At 42.4% G+C, this 27386-nt stretch overlaps 1 protein-coding gene across 9 annotated transcripts in view; it reads right to left on the reverse strand.

The window, feature by feature from the left end:
• The window catches only part of BBS9 (Bardet-Biedl syndrome 9), a 488279-nt gene that overhangs the window by 210001 nt on the left and 250892 nt on the right, over positions 1 to 27386 (reverse strand). For all 9 annotated transcript variants that reach the window (XM_075586677.1, XM_075586680.1, XM_075586683.1 and 6 more), the window contains 3 exons: positions 23172 to 23312; positions 20931 to 21026; positions 1910 to 2082 (listed from right to left, as the gene is read on the reverse strand). In XM_075586677.1, coding sequence (XP_075442792.1) covers positions 1910 to 2082; positions 20931 to 21026; positions 23172 to 23312 — 410 coding nt within the window. The remainder of the gene's footprint in view (positions 1 to 1909; positions 2083 to 20930; positions 21027 to 23171; positions 23313 to 27386) is intronic.

A 27386-nucleotide genomic window follows, 5' to 3' on the forward strand; every position in this document is an offset into this window, starting at 1 on the left:
TTCTAGGGCACCCAGAAATAAAAAAATTTTGCCCCTAGGAACCCCCTCACTCGACCCCAACCGGGTCCGACAATTAATGGCGACGAGAAAGGGTCGCGCCGGCCATGAGGGTCGCACCATTGACCGCAATGGTGGAGAAAGCCGTGTGGCTTTCAAACACTAAGTGGAAAACAGTGTAAACTGAAAACCCATAACTCCGGTTCCATGGGGACCAGAGGGCTGGGATTTGGCCAGGATGTAGTCACTGCTCCGGCATGACTGCATGGCAATTTCCAGCCCCCTCCCCTCAACCGAACGGTGTAGGTTTAACTGTGAAAAAGTGTGTGTTTCCCATTGACTTCAACGGTAGCAGAGGTCCCATTGAATCCTATATCAGCGCCGGCCCTATCGATTCCAAAGGAGGAAAGCGGCGTGGCTTTGAAACGGCTAAGTCCAAAAACGTATAAAGTGAAAACCCATAACTCCGGTTCCGTAAGTACCAGAGGGCTGGGATTTGGGTAGCATGTAGTCACTGCTCCGGCATGACTGCACGGCAATTTCCAGCCCTCTCCGGTCAACCGGACGGAGTAAGGGTAACTGTGAAAAATGTGGTTTTCCCATTGGGCAGGTATTACCTTGCTTCCCAAGTGAGGTGGCAATGGGTAATTGGGTGGAGGTAATTGATAACCAATACCTGGCACCCAATGTTAAGGGATAGGGCTGAAACCCCATATAAACGAGTGTAAGCCCTATGCCCAGTGTCTTCGTTACTACATCTACTTGTTACCTGATGCCTGAATGAATTGCCAATCCCATTCCTGATTGCTTCATTGTCCAACCCCTAAGTAAGTGTTCATATTCCGTGTGTTATTTGTATATTTTGTGTGTTCACCTTTTCCAAGGAATAAACTATATTTATCATATCATAGTCGCATTCGATTCAACCCAGTGATTTTTGGTGTATTATTATAACCCTGCACAAGCTCCCGTGACACTAAGGAACAGATGATTGTTATTATGTCCTGATATGTAAAACCATAGAATTCAGAGAGAGTGTACTTTCTTTTTCACACAACTGTATGTTTATATATATATATATATATATATATATATATATATATATATATATATATATATATATATATATACTCTGATTAAAGTAATACTAGATCGACATTCAAGATTATGATACTCAAGTATGTTTTACACTATTACGACATATTTTGTATAATTATCCTTGGGTATTGTGGAATCGAGCAGTAATAGGTTGCTTAGGTTTACATTTATATTAGCCTCACCTATTTTTTTTCTTTTATCACACTACAGTATGTTGTACTTTTGTCTTACTAATCCTCAGGATGTCAATGTTGCTGGGATTGTTTTGGTTCATATGAACACAGATCTGTTTCTATACACTTTTGTTTATTCCTCTGTTTCCTAGCAGCAGTCACGTTTCCCTTTTTGACACGATGCACCCTGCACTCTAAAGAAAGTAGGGTTCTGTATATATGGTGGTGGGATTATGCGGTCTTGTTATTTTGAAAAAAAGCATTGATCATTCAATAAACTGCAAAATTATTGCAGTTACATGCTGTTCCTGTACCTATACTTCTGCTGAATCTCCATTTTCGGCTGAATGTGCACCCATGGAAACCGTATACAGTGCCTGTATTTGTGAGTGCCCCGACTCATTTGATATACATATATAGTGTTTAATTAATGAATCCTACAAATGTGATTTTTTTTTACATTGGTACAGTGTATATCTATCTTGTGATGCCACTGTGTGCATTATGTAATATGGCATGTTCATATAGTTTTCTATGAGTCAAATATAACAAATATAACAAATTCTATACTTTTAATAAACATGCTTTCAGGCTTTTAGTGTTTTTCACACATTTCATTCTACAAAGTATTCACAACATACCTCAAAGTGCTGGTCAATTAGCTCAAAATATTCTTGCAATGGCATTGGTCCAGAAACAGAACATGTGAAGTCTTTGATTCCTTGCTTCCGAAAATATTCCTCGAAACGAAGAACAAACTCCCTGGTAATAAGCCAAAGGTCTTCAAACTGTTCACTTTGAATCCTATAACGTTCTAAAAAAATAAAAGCAAATAAATAAGTAAAAATAAGAACAACAGTAAAGTTTCATATTTCATGTTGTGTTCATAGGAGACATAAAAAAACATTTGGAAATTATATAATTTGGGAGCACAGACAGAGAGGCGTATACTGTATATACTAAGCGGCTCCAGAAGATACCTTATGGCCTGTTCACTTGAATGGACTGTAAGGTGTCTCTTGACGTAATGCTAAGTAAATATGGGATAAAGGGACATGTCTAATAAGAGATGCAGTTCCATAAGGCTGCGGCCAGGCAGGGAGCGAGCGCGGTGGCGCTCGTGCGTGGTGACGTCACACGCTCTGCTCAGCCGGGAGATTTGTGGACAGCTAGGTACGCGCACGGGGTGCAGAGCCATGACATCACGGAGCTGGTTCGCCCTCATTGGGTGAACCGTTCACATGACATGCCAGCGAGCGGCAAAATCAAATGTGCTTGCTTCGGCAAGCAGCTAAGCACCCGGCATGCGCAGACGCTCGCTCACGCTGGCCACACATTGCAGCAATGTGTTTCATCGCGGCCATCGCAAGTGTGAACGCCCGCTCAGCGTCCCCCTGGACGAGGCCCAAGACTTTTATCTCTTGCCTTGTGATAAAAGCAAGCTAACGGCACACCAATGGCTTGGGCAGAAAAAAATTACATAAAGCTCAATTTAATCCTTGACCAGCAACATAAATCATTGTACAATGATACAGAGTATTTCTACATGGTTCTAACATACTATGCACACCAAATAGCAGCAACCAAGAAAAAAAACAGAGCCTTAAAATGAGATCATAAAATAAATATATATTCAACAGGCAAAGGGGCTAAATTAGCATGAACTAAATAGTACAACATAAGAAAGGTGTTGCTGAAACATATTCAAGTATGCTTTGTACTTAAATTATTACAGCTCAATCCCCTTATAACGCTGTGCTTGGGGTCCAAAGAATCACATCGCGTTATAAGCGGATCGCGTTAGAAATAATGTACAATTGTATGCATTGTACAATAAAGTATTTCAGATACCAATAATCGTGTTGTAAAGTATTCATAAATACGAAAATTGGGAGCCACGCTTGCATCGCGTTATAAGCGGATTCGCGTTGTAACGGATCGCGTTATAACGGGGTTGAACTGTATACTCCTAAAGTTCTAAGCTAAATTTTTCCAGTGCTTTTCTTGTAAAAAAAAAAAAAAAAAAAAAGATAGGTGCCAGTACACTCAGGACTGTAGAGAAACAGGCAGGGCTTACTTGGATTGGCTGTGGAGTGATGGTCCCGCCCCTGCAGCAGGCTGAGGCAGCAGCTGGTGTGGCACTAGTCCTGCATTTTTCAGTTTTAAAGGACCTTTGTAGATATTTGAGACCCGCATAGTTGGCTTTCTAATTAATTTATGTTTCCTACCAGTGAACCTTGACATACCCAGAACAGAATCATATAAATAAAGAATAAGTATTTTACTAGTAACTGATTTTTTTTCTTGATGTTAATTACAACTGATCAGTTAGTTTCCCATACATTTCATAGAAATGGCTAATTACTGCGATCTCCAATCCTCCTTGAAACAGCTGACCCGATTCTACGCGTTTCGCTGTGGCAACGATTCCTGACGAAGCCATAGCGTAATGTGTAGAATCTGGTCAGCTGTTTCTGGGAGGATTGGAGATCGCGGTAGCAGCAGGTGCTGGAAGTGAGTTAACCGGAGAGACCATAGAGGACGCTTCCGCCCTGAAGTGAGACGTCAGCGGAAGTGACGTATGCGGATGTGAAGGAGCATACGATCCGGTCAGACAGCGCTATCTCCGTGTTTGTTCTCTCCCATGAAATTCTTGCTATGAGCAAATGTGAGTGTAATACCAATACGTTTATTTAATACATAACATTATTTTAGCAATATTATACCATTGTGGGCTCTCTTTGTTTTATTTCCCGGGTAATTATCTACTGAGGGATCCATGAGAAACTGATTCCAGAGGGCTTATCCAGGAATTTTCGTGTGAAGATTATCTAAAGGGCTCCTATCAGAGAGAGAAGGATCTCTGATTTGCTATTTTTATACAGTCCAGTCTGTGAGTGAGACTAATTACTTGTTATAGATATGGTCTTTAACCTACTGGCTACACCATTATTCTGTTATTTTATTTCTTTACATATATCACAGCACGTGAATCACCAGCGCTCCCCCCCAGCAGGAAGACGAAATACTATGATTTTGGACTAGAGAACAGTCCTAGAGGGTGTAGAGCTGCTTTTTTCTTCAATATATATGTTATAATAATTTACTTTATAAATCACTATTGGGTGGAGGTTTAATTATATTTGCACAAAATTTGACGAATCGTTATTTTAAGTTATTACAGTGTTTTGGGTGATATACACTATTGTTTTAAGTGTGCACGAATTCACTGCACTATATAGAAGCACATGGTTCCTTTTTTTTTATCTCTCTCTCTCCTGTACTGTACAGTCTCACGCTGGGCTCTGTGACGTCGGCTCGCGCCGGAAGTTGCGACGCGCACTTCCGTCACGCACCGGCGTGGGACAGTACAGGCGAGAGGCAGGCAAGCAGCTGGGGAGACGCCGAGTGCAGGGGCAACAAGATGCCCGACCAGCGCCGGCCGGGCCCCCCCGCAGCCACCGCCAGGATAGTGAGGGAGAGAGGAAGCAGCTGGGGGTCGGCAACCTGCAAGTAGGAGCGGAAAGAGCTGCATGTGGCTCGGGAGTCCAAGGTTGCCTACCCCTGGCCTAAGCTAACTGGTGACTGGAATGGTGTCAGACCCAACAGAACTAGAACTCACAACAACCACTGCTTTATACTGATTAGTTTAATAAGTGCTTTATTTTGATTGTTTTCAGTATAAGATCTCCTCTATGTTCTTCATATTACTTATAGACAATTCAGGCTTTTTTACAAAGTGTCAACATTTTATATAATACAAAACGTATTATTCATATTGAATTTGCTTTCATACACTCTATGGCAGGGGTGCGCAATCTTTCCTCGCTGTGCCCCCCTAGCTGCTTCCCTCCCTGCTCTTGCCCCCCCCCCCCTCCCTTACCTTATCTCCGGCGTCAAATGTTGCCGCGGGGCCCATTCACTTGACTGAGCTGCAAGCCCTAAGTCATAGGCTGCGCTTATAGTGCCGTCGCCAGCGTCAGCGGCGCGACAGTGACGTCACGCTCAGTCGCTGGAAAAATCAAATTGACTTGGCTTCCAGCGATCGCGTCCAAGCCGTCGCGCCGTAGCTTCACTTCTACTATAAGCGCACGCGACGGGGGGCAATACATTTGTTTCGCCGCGATGTCGCGTCACCGGCACTATAAACACAGCCATAGGCTGTGATTATACAAAAAAACGCCCATGGTGTCTTCCATAGCTACACCACGCGGCGCAAAAAAAGTGTTATACATACCTGAAAACTGCTTATACCAAACTCAACTGTCTCCCCGCTTACTACTGCAAAGCGGGAGGCAGTTCAGGAGATGGGCAAATTTATTTTCAAGTAGCGCCGGCCGTATCATATGACACAGCCGTCCAATCAAGTGAAGTTCAGTACACCAGTGTTTGTTTTGCTGAATCCTGTGAGGAATTGTGGAACAGGAAGTGTGGTAAAGGAAGTGACATCTGAGCATGTCTCCCCTGCAGTCGCTTGCTAAATCTCTTGTGCATGCGCACATGTAGCTCTGCAGCGTCGCTACTTATGAAGTCACAGGTCACTGCTGCACTGAAGCTCTTGGTATAATTACAGCCTTATGGAATAGCACTGCACAGTAAATATGGGCCTACACACTGTACTGTATGCTGTGTCACTCCTTGCCACTCCAATTGTTTGTGACAAATGTTATAAATGAAATAACAGAAAATATATATTGGAACAGGGATACATGCCATCAGCTAACACACAACAATATATACACTTAAAGTATCTCCCGCCTATTTGCTTCAGAACCTAGGCAGGGTCAAAAGTGGTGAATACTCATGCAAGTATCCCTGTTACAATATATTATCTTTTATTTCATTTATAACATTTGTCACAAAAGATTGGAGTGGCAAGGAGTGACACAGTATATAATGGTACAGTATGTAGGCCCATACATACTGTGTTGCCCCACGCCAAGCCAAGCAAGAAATACAACAATATATAACAAATGATTAGGTTAAGGGTGGAGGCACTGTGCAGGGGTTAAAATGTTAGCCTCTTACAACCAGAGATATCATAGGCCAATTGCTTTTTGAGACACCATATAGAACAGGAGAAATTCCATATATTTCATGAGATTGTGATGTGTCTTCCGTCACAGAAGATGGAATCAGTGTTTAAGTATATAATTGCTTAGTAAATATGACCCTTTATGGCCCATTCACTTGAATGGCGTTGTAAAGTGTCTTATAGCATGAGAGGCATCTTATGGTTATGGGTTAGCACTTTTTAGTCAATATGGCCTAACATCTCTCTCTCTCAGCAGCAGCAGCAGCAGCAGCAGCAGCAGCAGCAGCAGCAATCTCTCCGAAGCCTGGACCCAGATTTATTCATATTTGCTCTCGTCCATGCCTGCCTCTTCCTCCCTCCCTGCTAATGGTGTTAAACCATCTAATTTAATACTGATCACCTTAAAACTCACCTCTTAGGAGCGACCACCAGATCTCTTGGTTTGAAAGAATGACTTCTGTACAAGTGAACATACTCCCTAGATTACTGTATCACTTTCAAACTCTTCCAATCAATATCCCAAAAGGGGAACTGAGAATAATACAAAACTAGATCGGTCTTGCTAGCCTCTAGATTCAAGAGGAGGAATTGCAGTCCCAGAGATAGTTAGATACCACCACGCAGCCCAGCTAAGCCAAATAGTAGTGTGGAATGCGGACCCAGCCAAGTATTGTTGGGTGGAAATTGAGTCTGTGACCTCAAAGGACCGCCCAATACCCGACACACTATGGCGGCAAGAGAGAAAAGAACCAGGGTTAGAACATGAGTTAGGCCCCAAAAAATTCACTTTGAATCTCTGGGCTAAGGTAAAAGAAAAATATAAACTTAGATCCACTGTCTCCCAGGTCCTACCTATTTTTAACAACCCTGATTTTCCACCGGGAATAGGATCAAATCATTTTGATGTGTTAAAAATTTTTTTTTTAAAAATAAGAAGGTTAGGAGACTTTTTTTACATGGGGAAACTGTTTTTGCCATCTTGGTCCACATTTGGTGGGAATGCTCAGCAATACAGAGGTACTGGGAAATGAACGAACTTAAGGGAAGGGGAGGGGGCAGGGGAAGGGACCCTCGCTACTGCTATTGTATATAGAATTGGAGTGACAGTGCTGCAATCAGGGGTAATGATAGGGTAGAACAACAAAAGAAAAAGAACCCCAAGGAGAGAACTCGTCCCCTCTAGATCACAGGGACACTAGTGGATAAACATTAATGTATGTAGTGAGTGAGGAATAATAAATTAAAAACACACTTTATTGAAGAGTACATAACTCTAATAGATAAAATAGGAGCGCTCAAGAATCAGGGGTGTGATTCAAGTGAGGCTAATGAAGCAGCGAATTAAAAACAATATGGATGCAGCAATAGTGATTACCAATAAACTTTCTTCAGAGGAAAGAAGATAGTATTAGTGCAGTGACTGGTAATGTTTCAATGCTGTGTATAACCTCTTGCCCACCTGTCAAGCTTATATGATAGCAACTTGGTTTGATATAATCATGACACTCATAATTTGGATGAATGTATAGGGCTAATCTTAAACCTTTGTGCAATTAGCTGTATAAATATGAATAGCACAGTAATTATATATATATATGCTCAGCCTTGCAATACCTAAGTGGTAGGTACAGGCTGTAGGTCTGCCTGTCAAAGGTTAGGGCTCAGTAGGAGTGAAATACTCAGCCTGGACAGGATATCATGCAGGTGGGTAGGAACCAAAGCTACTCAAACAGTACACACGTAGTGCCTGTTGAAACATGAAATTCTTAACTTCAAATAGTGACCTGCATCCAATCTTGTGCAGCAGCCCAGGTAGTAAAGCATAGTAGCATGAACCAGTTTGTATCTGATTACTCTAAGGCTGCCGACTCGATAGTTAAAATTGCATTGTTACTGCAAACACATAGCTGCTGGTACAGAGCTACGAGGTGCGGGTGCGCTCCAGTCTCAAGCACAGATCCCGCCCCTTAGACGTAAAGGACTGAACAATACAGGACCACGCACCAACGCGTTTCATCCCTCAGGAAAGTCCTGAGGGATTAAACGCGTTGGTGCGTGGTCCTGTATTATTGCCAAGCTGACCATTAAAGGCTAATATATATTTTTTCCCTGTCTAGAGTTGCCCTTATTTTAATGCGTTCGTGAAAGCTGTGAGCCGTGCTCCTCTTCTCTCCTACTTCTTTGGATTCTTCTCCTGAGGACTGCACGCCGACAAATCTACTTACCTGGAACTAGATCAGGAAGGTAAAGGGCATCAGCCCCTCATTTGTTACCTTCCTTTGCTGGACTGTTTTATATTATAGAGGGAGTGTACCTGTTCCGGTTGAGGAGAGGTGATTCAGCGGGCACCACGAGGCAGGAAAAACGTAGCAAATGCTGGACTGTGCTGTAAAGTGTTCCTTTATTGAAGCATAGTTAAAAAGAGGGGGGAAAAAGGATGCCCCTGCACCTCTAACGCGTTTCACCCAGACATGGGCTTTTTCAAAGAGTGACATTACCCGTGTGCAGGCCACTGATATACCGGAAGCGAACCGGAAGTGACGTCATCCAGCGAATGGGCTGTAAGTATGCTGCGTGCTGCATGATAGATTGTCAGACTTATGGCTTGACGGCGCTCACACAGAGCGCGAGTGCGCCATCTATGGCGCCTGTCAGCCAATGTGCCGACACCACACGTGTAGCAAGCTGCATGATGGAATACTGAGTCCCAGCTAGATGACATTCACTCGGCACCGATAGGCTTCAGTGTCATGCGCAGTAGGGACTAAGAGGTTAAAAACAAGTGAAAGCAAACATTTGAGCGATCCACATGTTAAACATGAGAAACAATACAATTCATAGTGTTAATGAAATGTAAACCTTAATAGAGTATAAACGTATACAAAAATACATTTCATAATTTACATATATCATGATGGAAAGCAAAAAATGAAAAATAATGATAATTAAAATTAAAAACAAGTAATGGCAGGGGTAATGGGAATTTCCAATATCTAATTGATAATGATCCAGTGGTATTTAAAACATACATTTAGTACATTTGTATTGCTATTATTACAATCCATGGTTAGAACAATTTGCTTAATCAGAACATGCTCAGTTGCACTTTAGAAATTTCAAATATGTAATCGTATAAGTGCGATTGTATAGTATAATATGACAAGACCAGCAAAACATTGCATAATTAAGCGTGCTGTTAATAATCGAGTTCATCATTATAATTGACAGAACACACCAGTGTGAACATTTCAGATCTCATTATTTAATGATATAAGTGTTGGAAAGATGGGGAAGGGGGAGGAAGGGGGGGCGGGGGGGGGAGGGGGGAGGAGGAAAGAGGGATGGGAGGGGGATGGGGGGGGAAGGGGGAGAGGGGGAAGGGGAGGAGGGAGGGGGGGGGAGGAAAGGGGAGGGGGGGGGAAAGGGGGGAGGGCTAAAGATGAATATATATATTGTCATATTTGTAACAACATACTGTAAACATATGGACTAGGGTTAGTGAGCAAAAGATATATGTGTATGATGTTAGGCATTCCTCATTGATCACAATGTGTTCCATTTCGTACAGTTCGCCCTTATGGCCCATTAATACACTCCTTTAAATAAATGATCACAATCAATATGATAATGATAAAATATAGTGTATATATATACAAATATCTTTGTTTATATGCAATGTTGAGTACCTAACATATATTTAAAATGTTAATATATCTTCCATTCGGTCCTTCTTTATTGTGATCAATGAGGAATGCCTAACATCATACACATATATCTTTTGCTCACTAACCCTAGTCCATATGTTTACAGTATGTTGTTACAAATATGACAATATATATATTCATCTTTAGCCCTCCCCCCCTTTCCCCCCCCCCACTCCCCTTTCCCCCCCCCCCTCCCTCCTCCCCTTCCCCCCCCTCCCCCTTCCCCCCCCCTCCCTCTCCCCCCCACCCCTTTCCTCCTCCCCCCCTCTCCCCCCCCACCCCTTTCCTCCTCCCCCCTCCCCCCCTGCCCCCCCCTCTGCCCCCCCCACCCCTTTCCTCCTCCCCCTGCCCCCCCCCCCCTTCCTCCCCCTTCCCCATCTTTCCAACACTTATATCATTAAATAATGAGATCTGAAATGTTCACACTGGTGTGTTCTGTCAATTATAATGATGAACTCGATTATTAATAGCACGCTTAATTATGCAATGTTTTGCTGGTCTTGTCATATTATACTATACAATCGCACTTATACGATTACATATTTGAAATTTCTAAAGTGCAACTGAGCATGTTCTGATTAAGCAAATTGTTCTAACCATGGATTGTAATAATAGCAATACAAATGTACTAAATGTATGTTTTAAATACCACTGGATCATTATCAATTAGATATTGGAAATTCCCATTACCCCTGCCATTACTTGTTTTTAATTTTAATTATCATTATTTTTCATTTTTTGCTTTCTATCATGATATACTGTATATGTAAATTATGAAATGTATTTTTGTATACGTTTATACTCTATTAAGGTTTACATTTCATTAACACTATGAATTGTATTGTTTCTCATGTTTAACATGTGGATCGCTCAAATGTTTGCTTTCACTTGTTTTTAACCTCTTAGTCCCTACTGCGCATGACACTGAAGCCTATCGGTGCCGAGTGAATGTCATCTAGCTGGGACTCAGTATTCCATCATGCAGCTTGCTACACGTGTGGTGTCGGCACATTGGCTGACAGGCGCCATTGATGGCGCACTCGCGCTCTGTGTGAGCGCCGTCAAGCCATGAGTCTGACAATCTACCATGCAGCACGCGGCATACTTACAGCCCATTCGCTGGATGACGTCACTTCCGGTGCGCTTCCGGTATATCAGTGGCCTGCACACGGGTAATGTCACTCTTTGAAAAAGCCCATGTCTGGGTGAAACGCGTTAGAGGTGCAGGGGCATGCTTTTTCCCCCCTCTTTTTAACTATGCTTCAATAAAGGAACACTTTACAGCACAGTCCAGCATTTGCTACGTTTTTTCTGCCTCGTGGTGCCCGCTGAATCACCTCTCCTCAACCGGAACAGGTACACTCCCTCTGTATTTCTCATCAGCCATGGAGCACACAGAACCGGCGTTCACATCACATGTGAGTACAAGTGCTGCTTAAAGAGAGCCACGCCAGGCATACAAGTTTATTTAGTTCAGGGAGACTGCAGAGGTCAAGGGGGGGTTTAAACACTCCCCACTTACAACTCCGCACATCTCTGCCATACCTGGTGCCATCTAGGGGTTTCATGCACATAGCCTCAAGCATGCATTACCACACCAAGTGATCCGGTTTAAAATGCATTCAGAAACATTTATTTTAAAATTATTGTGGGTTACATACAAAGCTCTGTAGCACTGGTCAATTGGGGCCATCTACCCCATATATCTTTGTCCTGTTTTATATTATACCCCAGTGGTGAATTTATGCTTATTGGAGACAAAGTTTTGGGGTAGCCATGTGGGCACTGCCAGGTCCCTATTTTTTCACCCTGGGAGGTATATTTATGCCAATATATACTGTTCCTGGATTCTGGATTCATTTAATGGAAGTTATATTATTTGAGCTTATTGTGGTTTTGCACCAATATACCACACAATCTATGTACTGGTGTGTCAAGACCATTCCAAATGCTCCCGAGATGTTCCAGAACACGGATTCTGAAAGGGCGTCTAGTCTTCCCAATATATTTTTTGGTACATATACATTCTGCCATGTATATGATGCCCGATGTTTTGCAGTTAATAAACTTCCTTATTTCAAATGTCCGTGTGTCGTCCCAGTTTGTGAAAGTTTTGGCATTCTTAATGACCTTGCAGGCGTTACAGCTATGACAGCTGAAGCAGCCTGAGGGTTTGCGTGGAAGCCACGTTGGGTTAGCAGTGGCCTCAAAGTGGCTTTTTACCAGACAGTCACGTAAATTCCTTGACCTACGACTTGTCATCTCTGGGTAAGATTTCAGCACTTCCTTTAAGTCTTCATCGGCTCTAAGGATGTGCCAATGTTTTTGGAAAATATCCCTGGCATGATACCACTGTTGGCTGCACTAGACCCCTAGTTTTAAGGAAATAGGATACTGCCTCAATACCCGTCTAATGGGGTATGGACGTTGTGACAGAAACCAGGGTATGGTGATAAATTCCATATATAGGGCTCCCAGGATACTGAACAGTTTCTATCCTGTTTAGGCTGGAAAGTGCAGTCTCAGAATGCATGCACTCCATCCCACAGTTTGGCAAGTGCTGGAACTGAGGGGTGAGGGTTCCAGACCAGAGTTTCTCTGCTGCCTGATTTCTGTCACCTGTCCTGCTAGTTAGAGATCAGGTATTTAAGGCTGATTTCCTGGTTCCTCTCACCTCTCCCCAAGAGCCTGGAGGCAGGAAGGCTGCTGGAAGCAGAGAGGGGAAACGCCTCTCACCAAACAGGTTAAATCATTCTGTTCCTTTTGTCTAAAACTGCAAAGTTCCTTATTTTTGTTGTTGGAACTGGATAAGCCAGTCCAACCCTAGTCAGGGAAAACCTTAGTTAAGTAATCGCTCAGACGAGCAGGGTTTTTGTTTGCTTGTTTAAAGGAACAGCACGTTACGCCTCGTCATTTAACCTACCCTAAAAGACCGTGTTCTAACAGTCCCGGACAGACGGCAGAGCCCCGGAGTAAGCCGTTTGTCACATATGGTGGAGAATGCGGGCAGAACACTAAAAGGTCTGCGGGTTAAAGAACTTAAAAAAAAGGTTTTTTTTTCTCTCCAAACAAGATGGAAGACGTGGTGAGTGCGCTGGTACGCAATGTCGCTGCCCAGAAAGACGCGAATGAAACCCAGCAACAGCTGTTGATAGCCCAGCAAGAAACTAATGCAAACCAGCAACAGACGAATGCAACCCATCAACAGCTGTTAATAGCCCAGCAAGAGACTAATGCAAACCAGCAACGGACGAATGCAGCCCTGCAAGAGGCGAATGCAGCTCTGCAAAACGCGAATGCAACCCAGCAAGAGACAAACCACTTGCTGAGAGAGGAGCAACAACGGTTCGCCCAGAGCTTACGGTAGGAACTTGAGGTCCTGAGAGAGGCTATCATTAAGACTCCACTGGCAGAGGCAGGCCCAGTCCTGAAAATGACCAGGGAAAGCCACTACCTTCAGAAGATGGGGCCCTCGGATGATGTTGAAACCTATCTTCTCACTTTTGAACGCATGGCACAGAGAGAGGGTTGGCCAGAAGCTGAGTGGGCCAGTCTAATCGCACCCTTCTTAAGCGGCGAACGCCAGAAGGCTTACTTTGATCTAGAGCCAGCCGAAGCTAACGTCTATACAAAATTGAAGTTCGAAATCCTCGCCCGTCTCGGCGTGACCACGGCCGTTCACGCCCAAAGGTTCCACGCATGGTCCTTCACGTTGGATAAAGCCACCCGATCCCAGATGTATGACCTCATCCACCACGCTCGGAAGTGGCTACAACCCGAGATCAACTCAGCAAGCCACATCGTGGAACGGTTGGTCATGGACCAGTTCTTGAGGAAACTTCCCTCTGCCCTACGCCGTTGGGTCAGAGTGACGCCCACAATGCAGACGAGCTGGTGGCCCTCGTAGAAAGGTACAATGCAGCAGAAGAGCACCTGCTATCCACAGTCATGGAGCATCTCCACTACCCAAGGTTCAAGGACTCTTCCAGAGACGGTAAAAGGGGACCAGGGTTAAGGGGGGCTGAAGAGCGACGACCGCCTTCACACAGCACCAGCAACAGTGGCTCGCTTACAAAGGGCAACAGCCAACATGGAGAGCCGAAAAAGGGCTCTAAGTGGGACACAGACTATGTACCTAAATGTGTAAATTGTTATGAGAGGGGCCACACCGTGAAAGTCTGCCCACTAAATACTGAACCAATGCAATGCAACAGCGTTGAACTTTATTGGTTGTGGTCTCAATGTATGGGCCCTAGCCCAGAGGACCCCTTGAATAACCATCTCTGGGCATTTGTAAAGGTAAACGGTAAAAGGCTTCGGGCACTACTTGACTCTGGGAGTATGGTTACACTAGTGTCCGAATACCTGTTGCCTATTGGGAAAAAACAGGTAAACAGTTCACAAAGAGTGGCAATTTGTTGTATACATGGGGATAATCACAAATATTCCACTGTTGATGTTCTTATTGAAACAGAGTTTGGTTCTTTAGATTTCAAAGTGGGTATAGTACCCAAACTGGCACATGATGTGTTAATAGGGACCGACTTTCCCCATTTTCTAAAAATGTGGTCCTCCTCTCAGAATAGCGCCCAGAGTTCAATAACGGACCATAAAGAAGTAACAGAAGAAACAAATCCTTTCCCTTTTTCAGAAATGGAGGTTGACGGGGGCCCAAAGGGGAAAGAGGAAGAGTGTTGTAAAATCCCCTTTCCCATGGCCACCTTGGTAGGGAATACCCCAAATCAAGATGTTGAACAGGCGCTTACCACCCCAGAACAGGATAAGACCTTCGCTGACCTAGAGGTCAGTCCTGGGAGTTTTAAGAAGGCCCAGTGGGAAGACCCCACATTAGCGGAAGCAAGGGGGATTATACGGGACCAGAATAGTACTCCGGGCCAACCAGATAGGTCACTTGCCTACCCGTACTTCGAGGTAGAGAATGACCTAGTATATCGGGTTGATAAAAGGAAATCAATTATAACGAAACAATTGTTGGTACCACGGACATTCCGTAATGTAGTATTACACCTCGCACATAGTCACCCATTTGGGGGACACCTAGGGGTGGAAAAGACAAAAGAAAAGGTTCTCCGAAGCTTCTATTGGCCTGGGGTTCTGGCAGAAATTACAAATTATTGCTCCTCCTGATCAGAATGTCAGATCACCGCCCCGTTCAAAGCGTATCGTAGCCCATTGGTACCCCTTTCCATAATAGATGTACCATTTGACCGGATTGCTATGGATCTAGTAGGACCCCTAATAAAGTCTGCTAGGGGACATCAGCATATATTGGTAATATTAGATTATGCCACCCGATATCCGGAGGCAATTCCCCTACGTACAGAGGCGGCACATTTTATTTGAGTGCGGCTAGCTCCGCAAGCCGGGGGATGCCCCGGCATGCTAGCCGCAGTCCCTCGGCGTGCCGCGCGTCATCGACGCGCGGTCACGCGTCATCGGGTGCCTGCGCCCCCTGCACGCGCGTCCAGGGCTCCCTGAGGGAGCCCTGGTGTCCCGCGATGTGGGGGACGGCGGCAGGGGGTTCTGGGGGACCCGGCGGACCCGGCGAGCGGAGGGAGAAAGCCCCGATCGGAGGGCGCTCCTCTGCGGCTTCGGCGCGCGCCAGGCACATCCCGGCGCGCGCCTGGTTACTGCTGCGGCCGAGACCGGGCAAATGCTCAAATAAACTCGGCCGCAGCAGTAGCACCTCTGCTAAAAACATAGCAAAAGAGTTAATAGTCCTGTTTACCCGGGTCGGAATTCCTAAAGACATCTTAACTGACCATGGAACACCATTTATGTCCCAAGTAACAAAAGAGTTATGTAAACTCCTAAAAATCAAGCATCTCAGAACCTCAGTCTATCATCCACAAACAGATGGTTTAGTGGAACGATTCAATAAAACCTTAAAAAGCATGTCACGCCGGGCGGTCGATAAGGATGGGAAAAACTGGGATTGTTTGTTACCATACCTGTTATTTGCCATTAGGGAGGTTCCCCAATCATCCACAGGCTTCTCCCCGTTTGAACTATTGTATGGCCGACACCCAAGGGGCTTACTGGATATAGCCAAAGAGACTTGGGAACACGAGGTTACCCCATACAGAAGTGTAATAGAGCATGTTGCCCAGATGCAGGACCGCATAGCTGCAGTCCTACCTATAGTGAGGGAACACATGGAAAAAGCTCAAGAGGCACAGAGGAATATGTATAATAAGGGTGCTAGGGTCAGAATTTTTTTCCAGGCGATAGGGTGCTAGTTCTGGTTCCCACCGTAGAGAGTAAATTCCTTGCTAAGTGGCATGGGCCATATGAGGTCTTGGAAAGAGTGGGAGAAGTAAATTACAAGGTTAGACAGCCAGGTAGGAGGAAACCTGAGCAAATTTACCATGTAAACCTACTTAAGCCCTGGAAAGATAGAGAGGTCTCCCCCAGTGACCCCACGCTAGCATATCAGAGTGAATTGTTCACTATCCTGTCAGACGCCATTCAAGCCAAACTTATCTCACAGCAAGAAATGGACTTTCTTTTCGTTAAACAACCCAAAATTGCCACGTTCTACTCCCTTCCTAAAATTCATAAAAAACGTAACCCCCCCACCCCCCTGGGCGACCAATAGTGTCAGGCATTGGCAATCTAACAGAGCACGCAAGCAATTACATAGACCATAAACTAAGAACCTTCGTGACAGCCCTCCCTTCGTACTTAAGGGATACTAAAGACATCCTGAAGAAACTTGAGAACATCACTGTTAGTAAAGATACCATCTTGGTATCACTGGATGTTGAAGGGCTGTACACGTCCATACCCCATCAGACGGGTATTGAGGCAGTATCCTATTTCCTTAAAACTAGGGGTCTATCGTTCAAGGAACACAGTACCTTTGTACTACGGTTAATGTCCTTTGTATTCACCAAAATCTACTTCTTATTCAACAAAAAACTATACCACCAGATCCAGGGCACAGCGATGGGGACCAAATGTGCCCCGTCCTATGCAAACCTGTACCTGGGCTGGTGGGAAGCTGAAGTGGTTATTGGTGAGAGTAATGAGGCATTTATGGACCATATTGATTTATGGTACAGGTTCATCGATGACGTGCTTTTATTATGGCGAGGGCCACTTGACCTCATTAAAACATTTATCGGTGGCCTGAATAAGAACACCAATAACCTGAAATTGACCTACGAGGTTGGTCCTGACCACATTACCTTTCTTGACTTGCTCACCCGAATTGAACCTACGGGGAATATCATTACCACAATCTACAGGAAAAGCACAGCCACCAATAGTATCCTGCGGGCGAGCAGTCACCACCCACCCAATTTGATTAATGGTATCCCTGTAGGTCAGTTCCTAAGGCTGAAAAGGAACTGTACTAGTGATACAGAATTCGAGGAGCAAGCCATACTTATGAAGGACAGGTTCCTGGCACGGGGATATAGCAGGAATGCTATCCGGAGGGCTTATAAGAGAGCCAGGAACACCCCAAGGATAGACCTACTAAAAGACAAAACTGACGAGGGGCACAATAAGTCAATAAGGTTTATTGGTACATTCAACCAACAGTGGTATCATGCCAGGGATATTTTCCAAAAACATTGGCACATCCTTAGAACCGATGAAGACTTAAAGGAAGTGCTGAAATCTTACCCAGAGATGACAAGTCGTAGGTCAAGGAATTTACGTGACTGCCTGGTAAAAAGCCACTTTGAGGCCACTGCTAACCCAACGTGGCTTCCACGCAAACCCTCAGGCTGCTTCAGCTGTCATAGCTGTAAAGCCTGCAAGGTCATTAAGAATGCCAAAACTTTCACAAACTGGGACGACATACGGACATTTGAAATAAGGAAGTTTATTAACTGCAAAACATCGGGCGTCATATACATGGCAGAATGTATATGTACCAAAAAATATATTGGGAAGACTAGACGCCCTTTCAGAATCCATGTTCTGGAACATCTCGGGAGCATTAGGAATGGTCTTGACACACCAGTAGCCAGATATGTCAATGAACACCATAATGGTGACCACACTGTACTTACCTTCAGAGGAATAGATCAGGTGTCATTAGGCATTAGGAAGGGTAATTGGGATCAGGAGTTATTAAAAGTTGAATCATGATGGATATACACTCTTCAAACCCTGTCCCCAAGGGGACTAAATGAAGGGTTTGTGTTCAGTCCTTTCATCTAACCCATCCTTACCTTCCTTTCACCTTGTACTTATTACCCTACACTAACAGCAAAGCCCCTCCACTTACCGTAGCGTTCCTATACATTACCCTAACCAGGTTATTTTCTCTATAGCATTGTTTACCATTGTTTAGCATTGTTTACCATACGCTGCTCCCTCTGACTTAGCTGTCATACTACCTACCATCGCTGTCTGCACGAAAGCGCATCAACCAATCAGATCGGAGTTCATCCGATAAATACTGAGGGAAGCTCACTGGCTCCCTTCCAGCCTAGACAAAGCGCACAGCGAAACGTACGTCGGCATGTGACGTCATCACGTCTAAGGGGTGGGATCTGTGCTTGAGACGGGAGCGCACCCGCACCTCGTAGCTCTGTACCAGCAGCTATGTGTTTGCAGTAACAATGCAATTTTAACTATCGAGTAGGCAGCCTTAGAGTAATCAGATACAAACTGGTTCATGCTACTATGCTTTACTACCTGTGCTGCTGCACAAGATTGGATGCAGGTCACTATTTGAAGTTAAGAATTTCATGTTTCAACAGGCACTACGTGTGCACTGTTTGAGTAGCTTCGGTTCCTACCCACCTGCATGATATCCTGTCCAGGCTGAGTATTTCACTCCTACTGAGCCCTAACCTTTGACAGGCAGACCTACAGCCTGTACCTTCCACTTAGGTGTTGCAAGGCTGAGCATATATATATATATAATTACTGTCCTATTCATATTTATACAGCTAATTGCACAAAGGTTTAAGATTAGCCCTATACATTCATCCAAATTATGAGTGTCATGATTATATCAAACCAAGTGGCTATCATATAAGCTTGACAGGTGGGCAAGAGGTTATACACAGCATTGAAACATTACCAGTCACTGCACTAATACTAATACTATCTTCTTTCCTCTGAAGAAAGTTTATTGGTAATCACTATTGCTGCATCCATATCGTTTTTAATTCACTGCTTCATTAGCCTCACTTGAATCACACTCCTGATTCTTGAGCGCTCCTATTTTATCTATTAGAGTTATGTACTCATCAATAAAGTGTGTTTTAAATTTATCATTCTTCACTCACTACATACATTAATGTTTATCCACTAGTGTCCCTGTGATCTAGAGGGGACGAGTGCTCTCCTTGGGGTTCTTTTTCTTTTGTTGTTCTGTACTGGGGAATGATACAGGAAATCATCAAAGCCACAACTAGTCTAACCACCCCACTTGACCCTCTGGTGCACGTTTTAGCCAAGCCGACCGAGACAACCAACTCCCCGACCAAACGCCTAATCTCACATATCCTGACGGCCGCCAGATGTGCAATAGTGGCAGCCTGGAAGTGCTAATCACCCCCTTCCAAACATATGGTCATAAACAGAATAGGGTAAGTAATGCTGATGGAGAGAGTCTCTGCCTTCCTCAGACACACTTCCGAAAAGTTTTATAGGACCTGGGATCCACGGCTAGAAGCCCAAACTTAGGAGAGTGTCAGGGTAACAAGAAGAGGAACTAGATACAGATAAAGGAAAGGAGACGCAACACCTCCCACCCTCCTAAATGTTTTTCCTTTGTTATATCTTATCGAATTATTTAAAAGTATAAAAACAATGTCAAATAGTAATTTTGGGCTGGGGAAGCCCAAGGGGACTACTTTAGTTAATTGCTATGAATATTGTCATGTAAATAACATTGATGGAAAAAAAAACCCCCAATAAAAAATATTTGTACAGAAAAAAACGTTAACCCCTAATGGATTGAATGTTGACTTCAGCATAAATGCCTTCTTGACTAATTCTTTTTATTCTAATAAAGGGGTGTAATGAAAAAAAAAAAAAAAAACTCACCTCTTACATGAAGCATTTCATTCGCCTGGACACATGACTACTGTCCCACACCCACTGCCGCTCCTACCAAGCACTGTGACCAAGCACTGCCATCTACTTCACTTATTCCCTCACATACCGTCTGTAAGTTTCCCAACATACCACTTCGATTGTAAGCTCTACAGGGCAGGGATTTCCTTTCCTATTGTCTGACTTTGCTGTGCTTATTGTATTATTATAATTCCCTGTACCATATTGTCTTTGTAATGCGCTGAGTGCACTGTTGGCGCTTTATAAATAAAGATATACATACATACAATATGTATGACAAGAATACAAAATGTAAAGGATTATTTATATTTTTTGTTCTTGCATTTACTCTTCCATTGTGTAGCATTTCTGGCTAGGATGAAGGAAGATGGTCTGGAGAAACATTAATATAAACATTAGTTCTCCACACAACAGGAAAATTGAGAAATGTTCTTGCAAGAAGAGAAATAACAATAGAACAAGAGACAGAGAAAAGAGAATCTCAGTTAACAGGGATTTTGATTTTAGATAATGGGATGATGTAGGAAATCTATCATTCTCATCAGTAGTGTTTTTACAAAGAAAAAAGTAACATAAACTTCAAAATATAATCCAGTCACAATTGAGGAAACGTGGCAGAAGAAACAAGGAGACCCCACCAATTCAGTATTCTAACATCAATCTTGATGATTTCGTAATCATAAAATAAAGTTTTCTATAAAGCTCTAAAAAAGGTGCTAGAACTCAGTTCCTGTACGTTCCCCCACAAAAATAGACCTGATTCTCATAACTATTATTTGTATTTGTCTACAGCTCCATCGTTAAATAGGCAGTGGTAGAACTCCAGTGCTTACAAAATCACATATTTTTACTTACGGGATGTTTTAGATGCAAGAAGAGTGACCTTACGACTAGCAAGCAACTGGAATCCCAAAACATTGATCTGCTCGTCCTCAACGCGATCTGCAAAATCTAAAGAGTAATACAGATATACCTCATAATACAGACAGACATAACATGCATCCAAAATGATATGTACGATTCCACATCCCATATTACATACTTCATACATATATGTGTGCCATCAAAACCAAAGATATCCACTATTTACAAAATATGAAATGGTTAAATAATTTCTCTCCTGGTCAAGTCCAATGGGCCATCAAAACTTTTAAAAACGAATCTTTAAATTCATCATAAATAATAATAAAAAGTTGTCTTCGCATTTTTAATAGAGGAGACCACCCACTGATGAAGATTGACCACCACCTGAATCAAATTGTGATGGTCTTTATAAAAATCAGTACGAACAAGATGGCTGCTACAGGACTGCCACTAGAGACACATTGAGCTATTCTCAATACAACACATTCAAAGCACTGACAGTTATTCTATAAAATACAATATTTTAGAAAGTACACTTTTTGGAGGTATTACTCAGGGTGGTCTCCTTTATAAAAATGTATAAACCCAATACATCAGGTAGCCAGAATTGGACCAACAGCACTTTTGCTGGTCCCTATGGCAGCAAAGGGGTTAAACACTGGAGAGGACTGCAATACAATAGCGAGAAATGCGCTACAAACGATTCTTTAATGTCCAGACTTAAAGGGGCAGTCTCTCTAAAGTTTAAAGAACAAAGCAGTAGCGTGTTTGATATGTTAAATATACATTGATAAGTACACGTATTTTTAAAGAATATTCTAAACTTTTAGTGCAGTGGTAACCAAATGCTCTAGAAGGTTTGCACACACTTTAGGTAATCAGTTTGGTCACAAACTTTATCAAATCTCTTTCATGGTAAGACGCTTTTTGAGTCTTTGATTGTACAAGTACATTTTCAAATGTTTCTTTTTTCCTTTCACCTTGTAACAAAATCCACCCTTTCACTATCAGTGCTCATTTGCATGTTATTACCCAGAAACCCTGGCTGCAGTGGAAGTATTGTATGCTAATAGGGAAAAGCAGGTTTGTGGACCTGCCAGTCATGTGAATGTGCTCACAAGTGGTATTTCTATTTACTGTACACAGTTAAGATTAAAAATAAAGAGGACCTGATTTTTTTTTTTTTTTTTTTTTTAAAGTAGCCAGTTCTCAAACTAATTAAACAATACAACTTTTACATTAAGGGTGCAATAATATTTATAAAAAATTTAAAAAAAAGGAAAACAACATTGATTTGTTTTCCCTTCTTTGGTCCCTATATGGGACTGCCCCTATAAGAGAAGAGGTAAGGACCACCCATTATAAATACTATAAATAGCTTTTAATTGTCTGTTTAAAACAGCAAACTCTAGAAACATTTTCTGCTATACATATAGCATGACAGAGACAAACTAAGTGATAAGGATTGTATTATATTCAGTGTAAAAAACGATATTATAATAATACTAGCATGTTCTTGTTCTGTATAGCGCTGCTAGTTTTATGTAGCGCTTTACAGAGACATTTTGCAGACACAGGTCCCTGCCCCGTGGAGCTTACAATCTATGTTTTTGGTGCCTGAGGCACAGGGAGATAAAGTGACTTGCCCAAGTTCACAAGGAGCCGACACCGGGAATTGAACCAGGCCCCCCTGCTTCAAACTCTGTGCCAGTCAGTGTCTTTACTCACTGAGCCACTCCTTCTTCCTATTAAAGGAAATATTTGAGCTTCCATAAAATCTGACAACATTTTGGCAGTCATTCCTTCTCTTCTACATCCCTACCTTTCTTTAAATTATATCATAGAGTAATATGGAGTACTGTGATATAAGATGGATATCTCTGCATTATCTCATTTTAAGTGTATTCATTCAAGATAACATGGAACACATCTATTTGTCCTTTGAGATCTTGTTGAAGTTTTGAACCAAAATCAATCTATGTAAATATCCAGATTTGACAGGATACCACGTCAGTGTTATCGCAATTCAAATACAGTATGGTGCTTTCTAGTTTCTGTAAAAGTATACTTATTTAAAGAGGTTGGAGGATAATAGCATACATAACTGAGACACTTGTTTCTTTATTCTGAGGATTTCAAGTGAATTAGCCACAACATTCTAAACAAGCAAAGGTGTCGTTATGACTTCTTAACATTGTAGCCATTTCTAAAGACCCAGCATCAAACACTTACCTGGGAAGAGGTTGGTCAGATTGACTGGAGGTTTGTTGGTGTCAATTGTCAGCTTGTGGTTAGCTATTTTTGACGGCTGTGTCGGGGAGCAAACTAGTCTCAGCGGTAGACGAAATTTACATTGTACAACTCGAGGCACCCCTGCATTAAAGAAAATGCATGAACAATTATTGTTGGTATTACATTAATATTAACTCGGCAGGCAATTTACAAATTAGGTCTGTGATATACAAAACATGACTAATCTAAGTACAATATTAAAATAGGGTTTCATTTTAATGTCACTTGTGTTTATTAGAGTTACATGTATACAGATAAAGCTGGCCAACTGCCACCTTATTATATAAATCCTACTCAAAATCCAACAACAAAATTATTTCTATGCAAGTGCATGATCCATTCTGCTTTTGGTTAACATGGAGTGGAACTCATATGGAATAATTTTTTTCTAGTTTGTTAATCCTTTTGCAGGAGATTGCCAGAGTATTACCACCAATGGGAATAGGTGCATTAGCCCCTAAACAGGTTTTTGAGTAAACTAAGAATTCAAGGCATTCTTAAAGAGGCAACCCAAACAGGCATTTTTATTTTTGCGAATTATTTTATTTTATTAACATTGGGTTGAAGCAGGGGGTCTCTGGAGCTGAACCCCATTCATTTAAGCTCTGGGGCCCCCTGCTTACAGAGATACTTCCGTACAGGGTGCCGATAGCCGCTCTGCTACCAGGGTTCATGTAATGGCAGAGTTTCAGAGCTCCCGCACTCTGCGGGCCAATAGGAAGCCATGACGTCATCCAGTGCAGCTTCCTATTGGCCCACGTGTCCTAACATCGCCAAACCGACCTGGGAAAACTACAGCGAGACTACTATGTACTAGGCTCATGTCCTAGCCACGTCTAGTGAGTAGGATTCATATTTTTACACAAGCGACAGAGAAGATTATTAAGTTAAACATCATTTTGATGTATCTACTGTGTTTTTTTATATGGATTTTATCCAGTATTAAAGTAATCCTGTGATTATAGCATTGGCCTTTCACAAGGTTATTTTTAATTATGCTTAATCAGTGAATTATATCCAAGGGTAAAGCACTTTTTCCCTTTTGTTTCCACCTGCAAAATCCCTGTCAACAGTGTGCCGTTTTGAGGAACCGCCAACGACAAAGTGGATTTGAACAGAGCCGGTTCCCAAAGATATTCGTTTGGAAGCGTTTGATCACATTTAATCACTGCCCCAGCACTATAGAAGTGTTTTTGTTTCCAAGTTCATCCAATCTGGTCTCTAGAGAAAACAGTTAGACTTTTTAGGCAGCACATGGACTTATATGAAATTTGTTATTATAACACATGATTGTATTTTGTACAATATATTGAAGGTGTATGCACGTACACTTTATCACCATTATTTGACACATAAGTTTAATTAGCGCTTTTGTACACTAATTTTCACCCCATATACATGGATAGTGCCATATAAAAATATACAGACATATAGAAATACTTCCCCCATGAACCAAATACGATGAATGCTGCACACAGTGCTAAGGAAGGCCCCATAGTTGGACTAAAATATATTTTCTCAATACAAAGATTTTTTAGCTTTTGAACACTTATTCTGGAGTGCTGAGTCTTCTTCATCACATTTGGTTTGTCAGTGAAGTATTTCTATATTTATTCATTACTTGCTTTCACTTTTGTGTTACTTTTTGTGGTGTGCCTACTTTCTATACAATTTATTGGATACATATATGAATCCCACTAGCTTTTAATTATTTTACTGATGTTTGCTAGCAGTTGCTGTGCAAAGTGCCAGGTGAAGTCTGTATATCAGAAGTCACAAAGATTATTAACAGTTCTCCATGCATGTCACCCTCCCAGCGTCACAAATGACTAAACATGGTTTCGTGCTGGCTTTCCAGTGTGGAAAATAAGTATCTCTCAATTATTTAGATTTCATATTTTTTTTCTGTATAGTTACACCAGAAGCACATTTTGAAAACATGTTGAAGCTATATTTTTAAAAGGATGTACGCTGCCCTTAGCGGTTTCTGTACAATGTAGCCTTAATGCTCGAAAGCTGCACTTTAATGAACATTTAAGGATAACAAGCGGTGTGAGAAATACTGCAGTTGCGTAAAACTATCCAAGGTATTGTGGAGCATGACTTTGGGAAGCAGAGCAGTGATTGACAGCTCTGCCACCAATGCAGCTCTTCTGCAGGCATGGTCTTTCCAGCACCTGGGTCACTTTGGTTGATAAGAGGCAACATTTTGTGAGTCCTGGAAATAATAATGTGGCTTCTGCATGTCTGCAGAGTGAGTGTACTATTTCCATACATTTAAAAAAAATACATTTATCAGCTAAATGATGTTTCGATTTTATCAATTTAAAACATCAGTTAACACTTGTTTTATTACATTAAAATATTGTTTTGCTCCTATGTTCTACTTCCAAGCATGGTATCACTCCACCCTCACATTTTAATCTAAAAGAATAAGCTGCTGCTTTAAATGAATTCACAAAAAATTTGTTGACAACACCCAAGAGTCATAATTAAATAATCAACCTATAATTAGGAGGTTGTATTGGCCACTGGAGATGTTGGAATGAATACTGTGACCTCAGGAAGTTATTTCTCTCCCTATGCCTTGAGTGTCAAATTATCAGCGGAGTACTCATTTCACCTGCTTTGTTCTCCTTTGTATTTCACTTCATAAAGGGGGACATGTTCTTGCAATGGAGCAATTTGGTCCAACACTGTGAGAATACATTTTGATCTAAGTCAATTTATGCTAGAAACATATGTACACTATATGAAGTTTAATATTTTTTTCTTTTTTCCTATTTGCAGCAGAGAACATAGGAGCAAATGTTAACATCAACTCATGTTTACTGACACAAGTGGAGCAAAGCTCCTAGATCCGTGAGGAGGTTCACCAGCTTCAGAGGCAAGTGCTATTACCATATTAATCTATCTTCCCACTCAGTCACTGCACAGAGGAAGAGATTCATCAATATATTATGGATTAAAACGCACATTTTGCTCACTTTGGATATAGATAGGTGTCCAGGTCTAGCTGAGGAAATAATTGTAACACAATTCTGAAGCTGCAATGAAGACTAAATTAAAAATCAGTTAAAGAAAATGTGCTTATTTCTAGCCACCTGAAGTACAGTAGTCCATTAAAAATAATTTCGATAAATGTGTCTACGACAAAATGTTCAAAGTTCTAGAAGACGCAGTGGTTCTGGAGAAACGTAGATTTGTTGTAGGTTTTAATACCTTTAAGGCGACAAACGCCTTAACGTTTTTGTGAGCGTTGCTCTCACGGTATTCAGAAAGCCTCAATTACCTGTGATAGCAAAATTCCCAAAACATGAGTAGCCGGCGATGTGAAGATCAACTCTCTGAAAAGGGCTCACCCAGCGATTTCTTTCAGCTGCAGAGAGAGCCGCCTCTCCCTGAGCAAATCTCGACGAAATTAATGTTTTTTTAATATAAATTGTATTACTAGTGTAGATGAGCAGGGGGTCTCCAGAGCAGAACCACGTTGATTTCAGGTTTGGGGACACCCTGCTTCCCGAGATACAGGCCCTGTTATGGGGCACCGGTATCTCCTATACATTTTATTCCCAAGGTCACGTGACGCGGGACATATAAATGCATAGGAGATACCGGCACCCCATAATGGGGTCTGTATCTCGGGAAGCAGGGGGTCCCGGACCTGAAATCAATGAGGTTCTGCTCCGGAAACCCCCTGCTCATACAGTAGTATTAAAAGTTCTATTAAAACAGCTGCTACCAAAAATAAACATTAAAAACACAACAACACTAATACCCACATCCTCGCGGGTGTCCGAGGGTCCTCAGGTGGTCCCAGCGGGTGTCTTGGGGGTCCTCGTATGTTCTTTGGGGGTCCTCGGGTGGTCCCCGCTGGCTTTCGGAACCAATTCTGTGGCCATATTTTTATTTTGCAATACATAGAAATAAATACACCCCCCCACCCCCACCCCCACCCCCACATACAGTACTGTAATGGTCAAAATAACTATTATCCAGATATGGATAATAGCTCATTTGTCCATTATAAAATCAAACATTAGCAAGCCAGCATAAATAAAACTTTCTACTTACCCCTGCCATCATGAAGGGCGTCCTCATCAGTATACTCCAGGTCCATGTCCTCCGTTGCCAGAGAGAATACAAGAAAAAATA

Source organism: Ascaphus truei, chromosome 2, assembly GCF_040206685.1.
Source record: "Ascaphus truei isolate aAscTru1 chromosome 2, aAscTru1.hap1, whole genome shotgun sequence".
Lineage (NCBI taxonomy): Eukaryota > Metazoa > Chordata > Amphibia > Anura > Ascaphidae > Ascaphus > Ascaphus truei.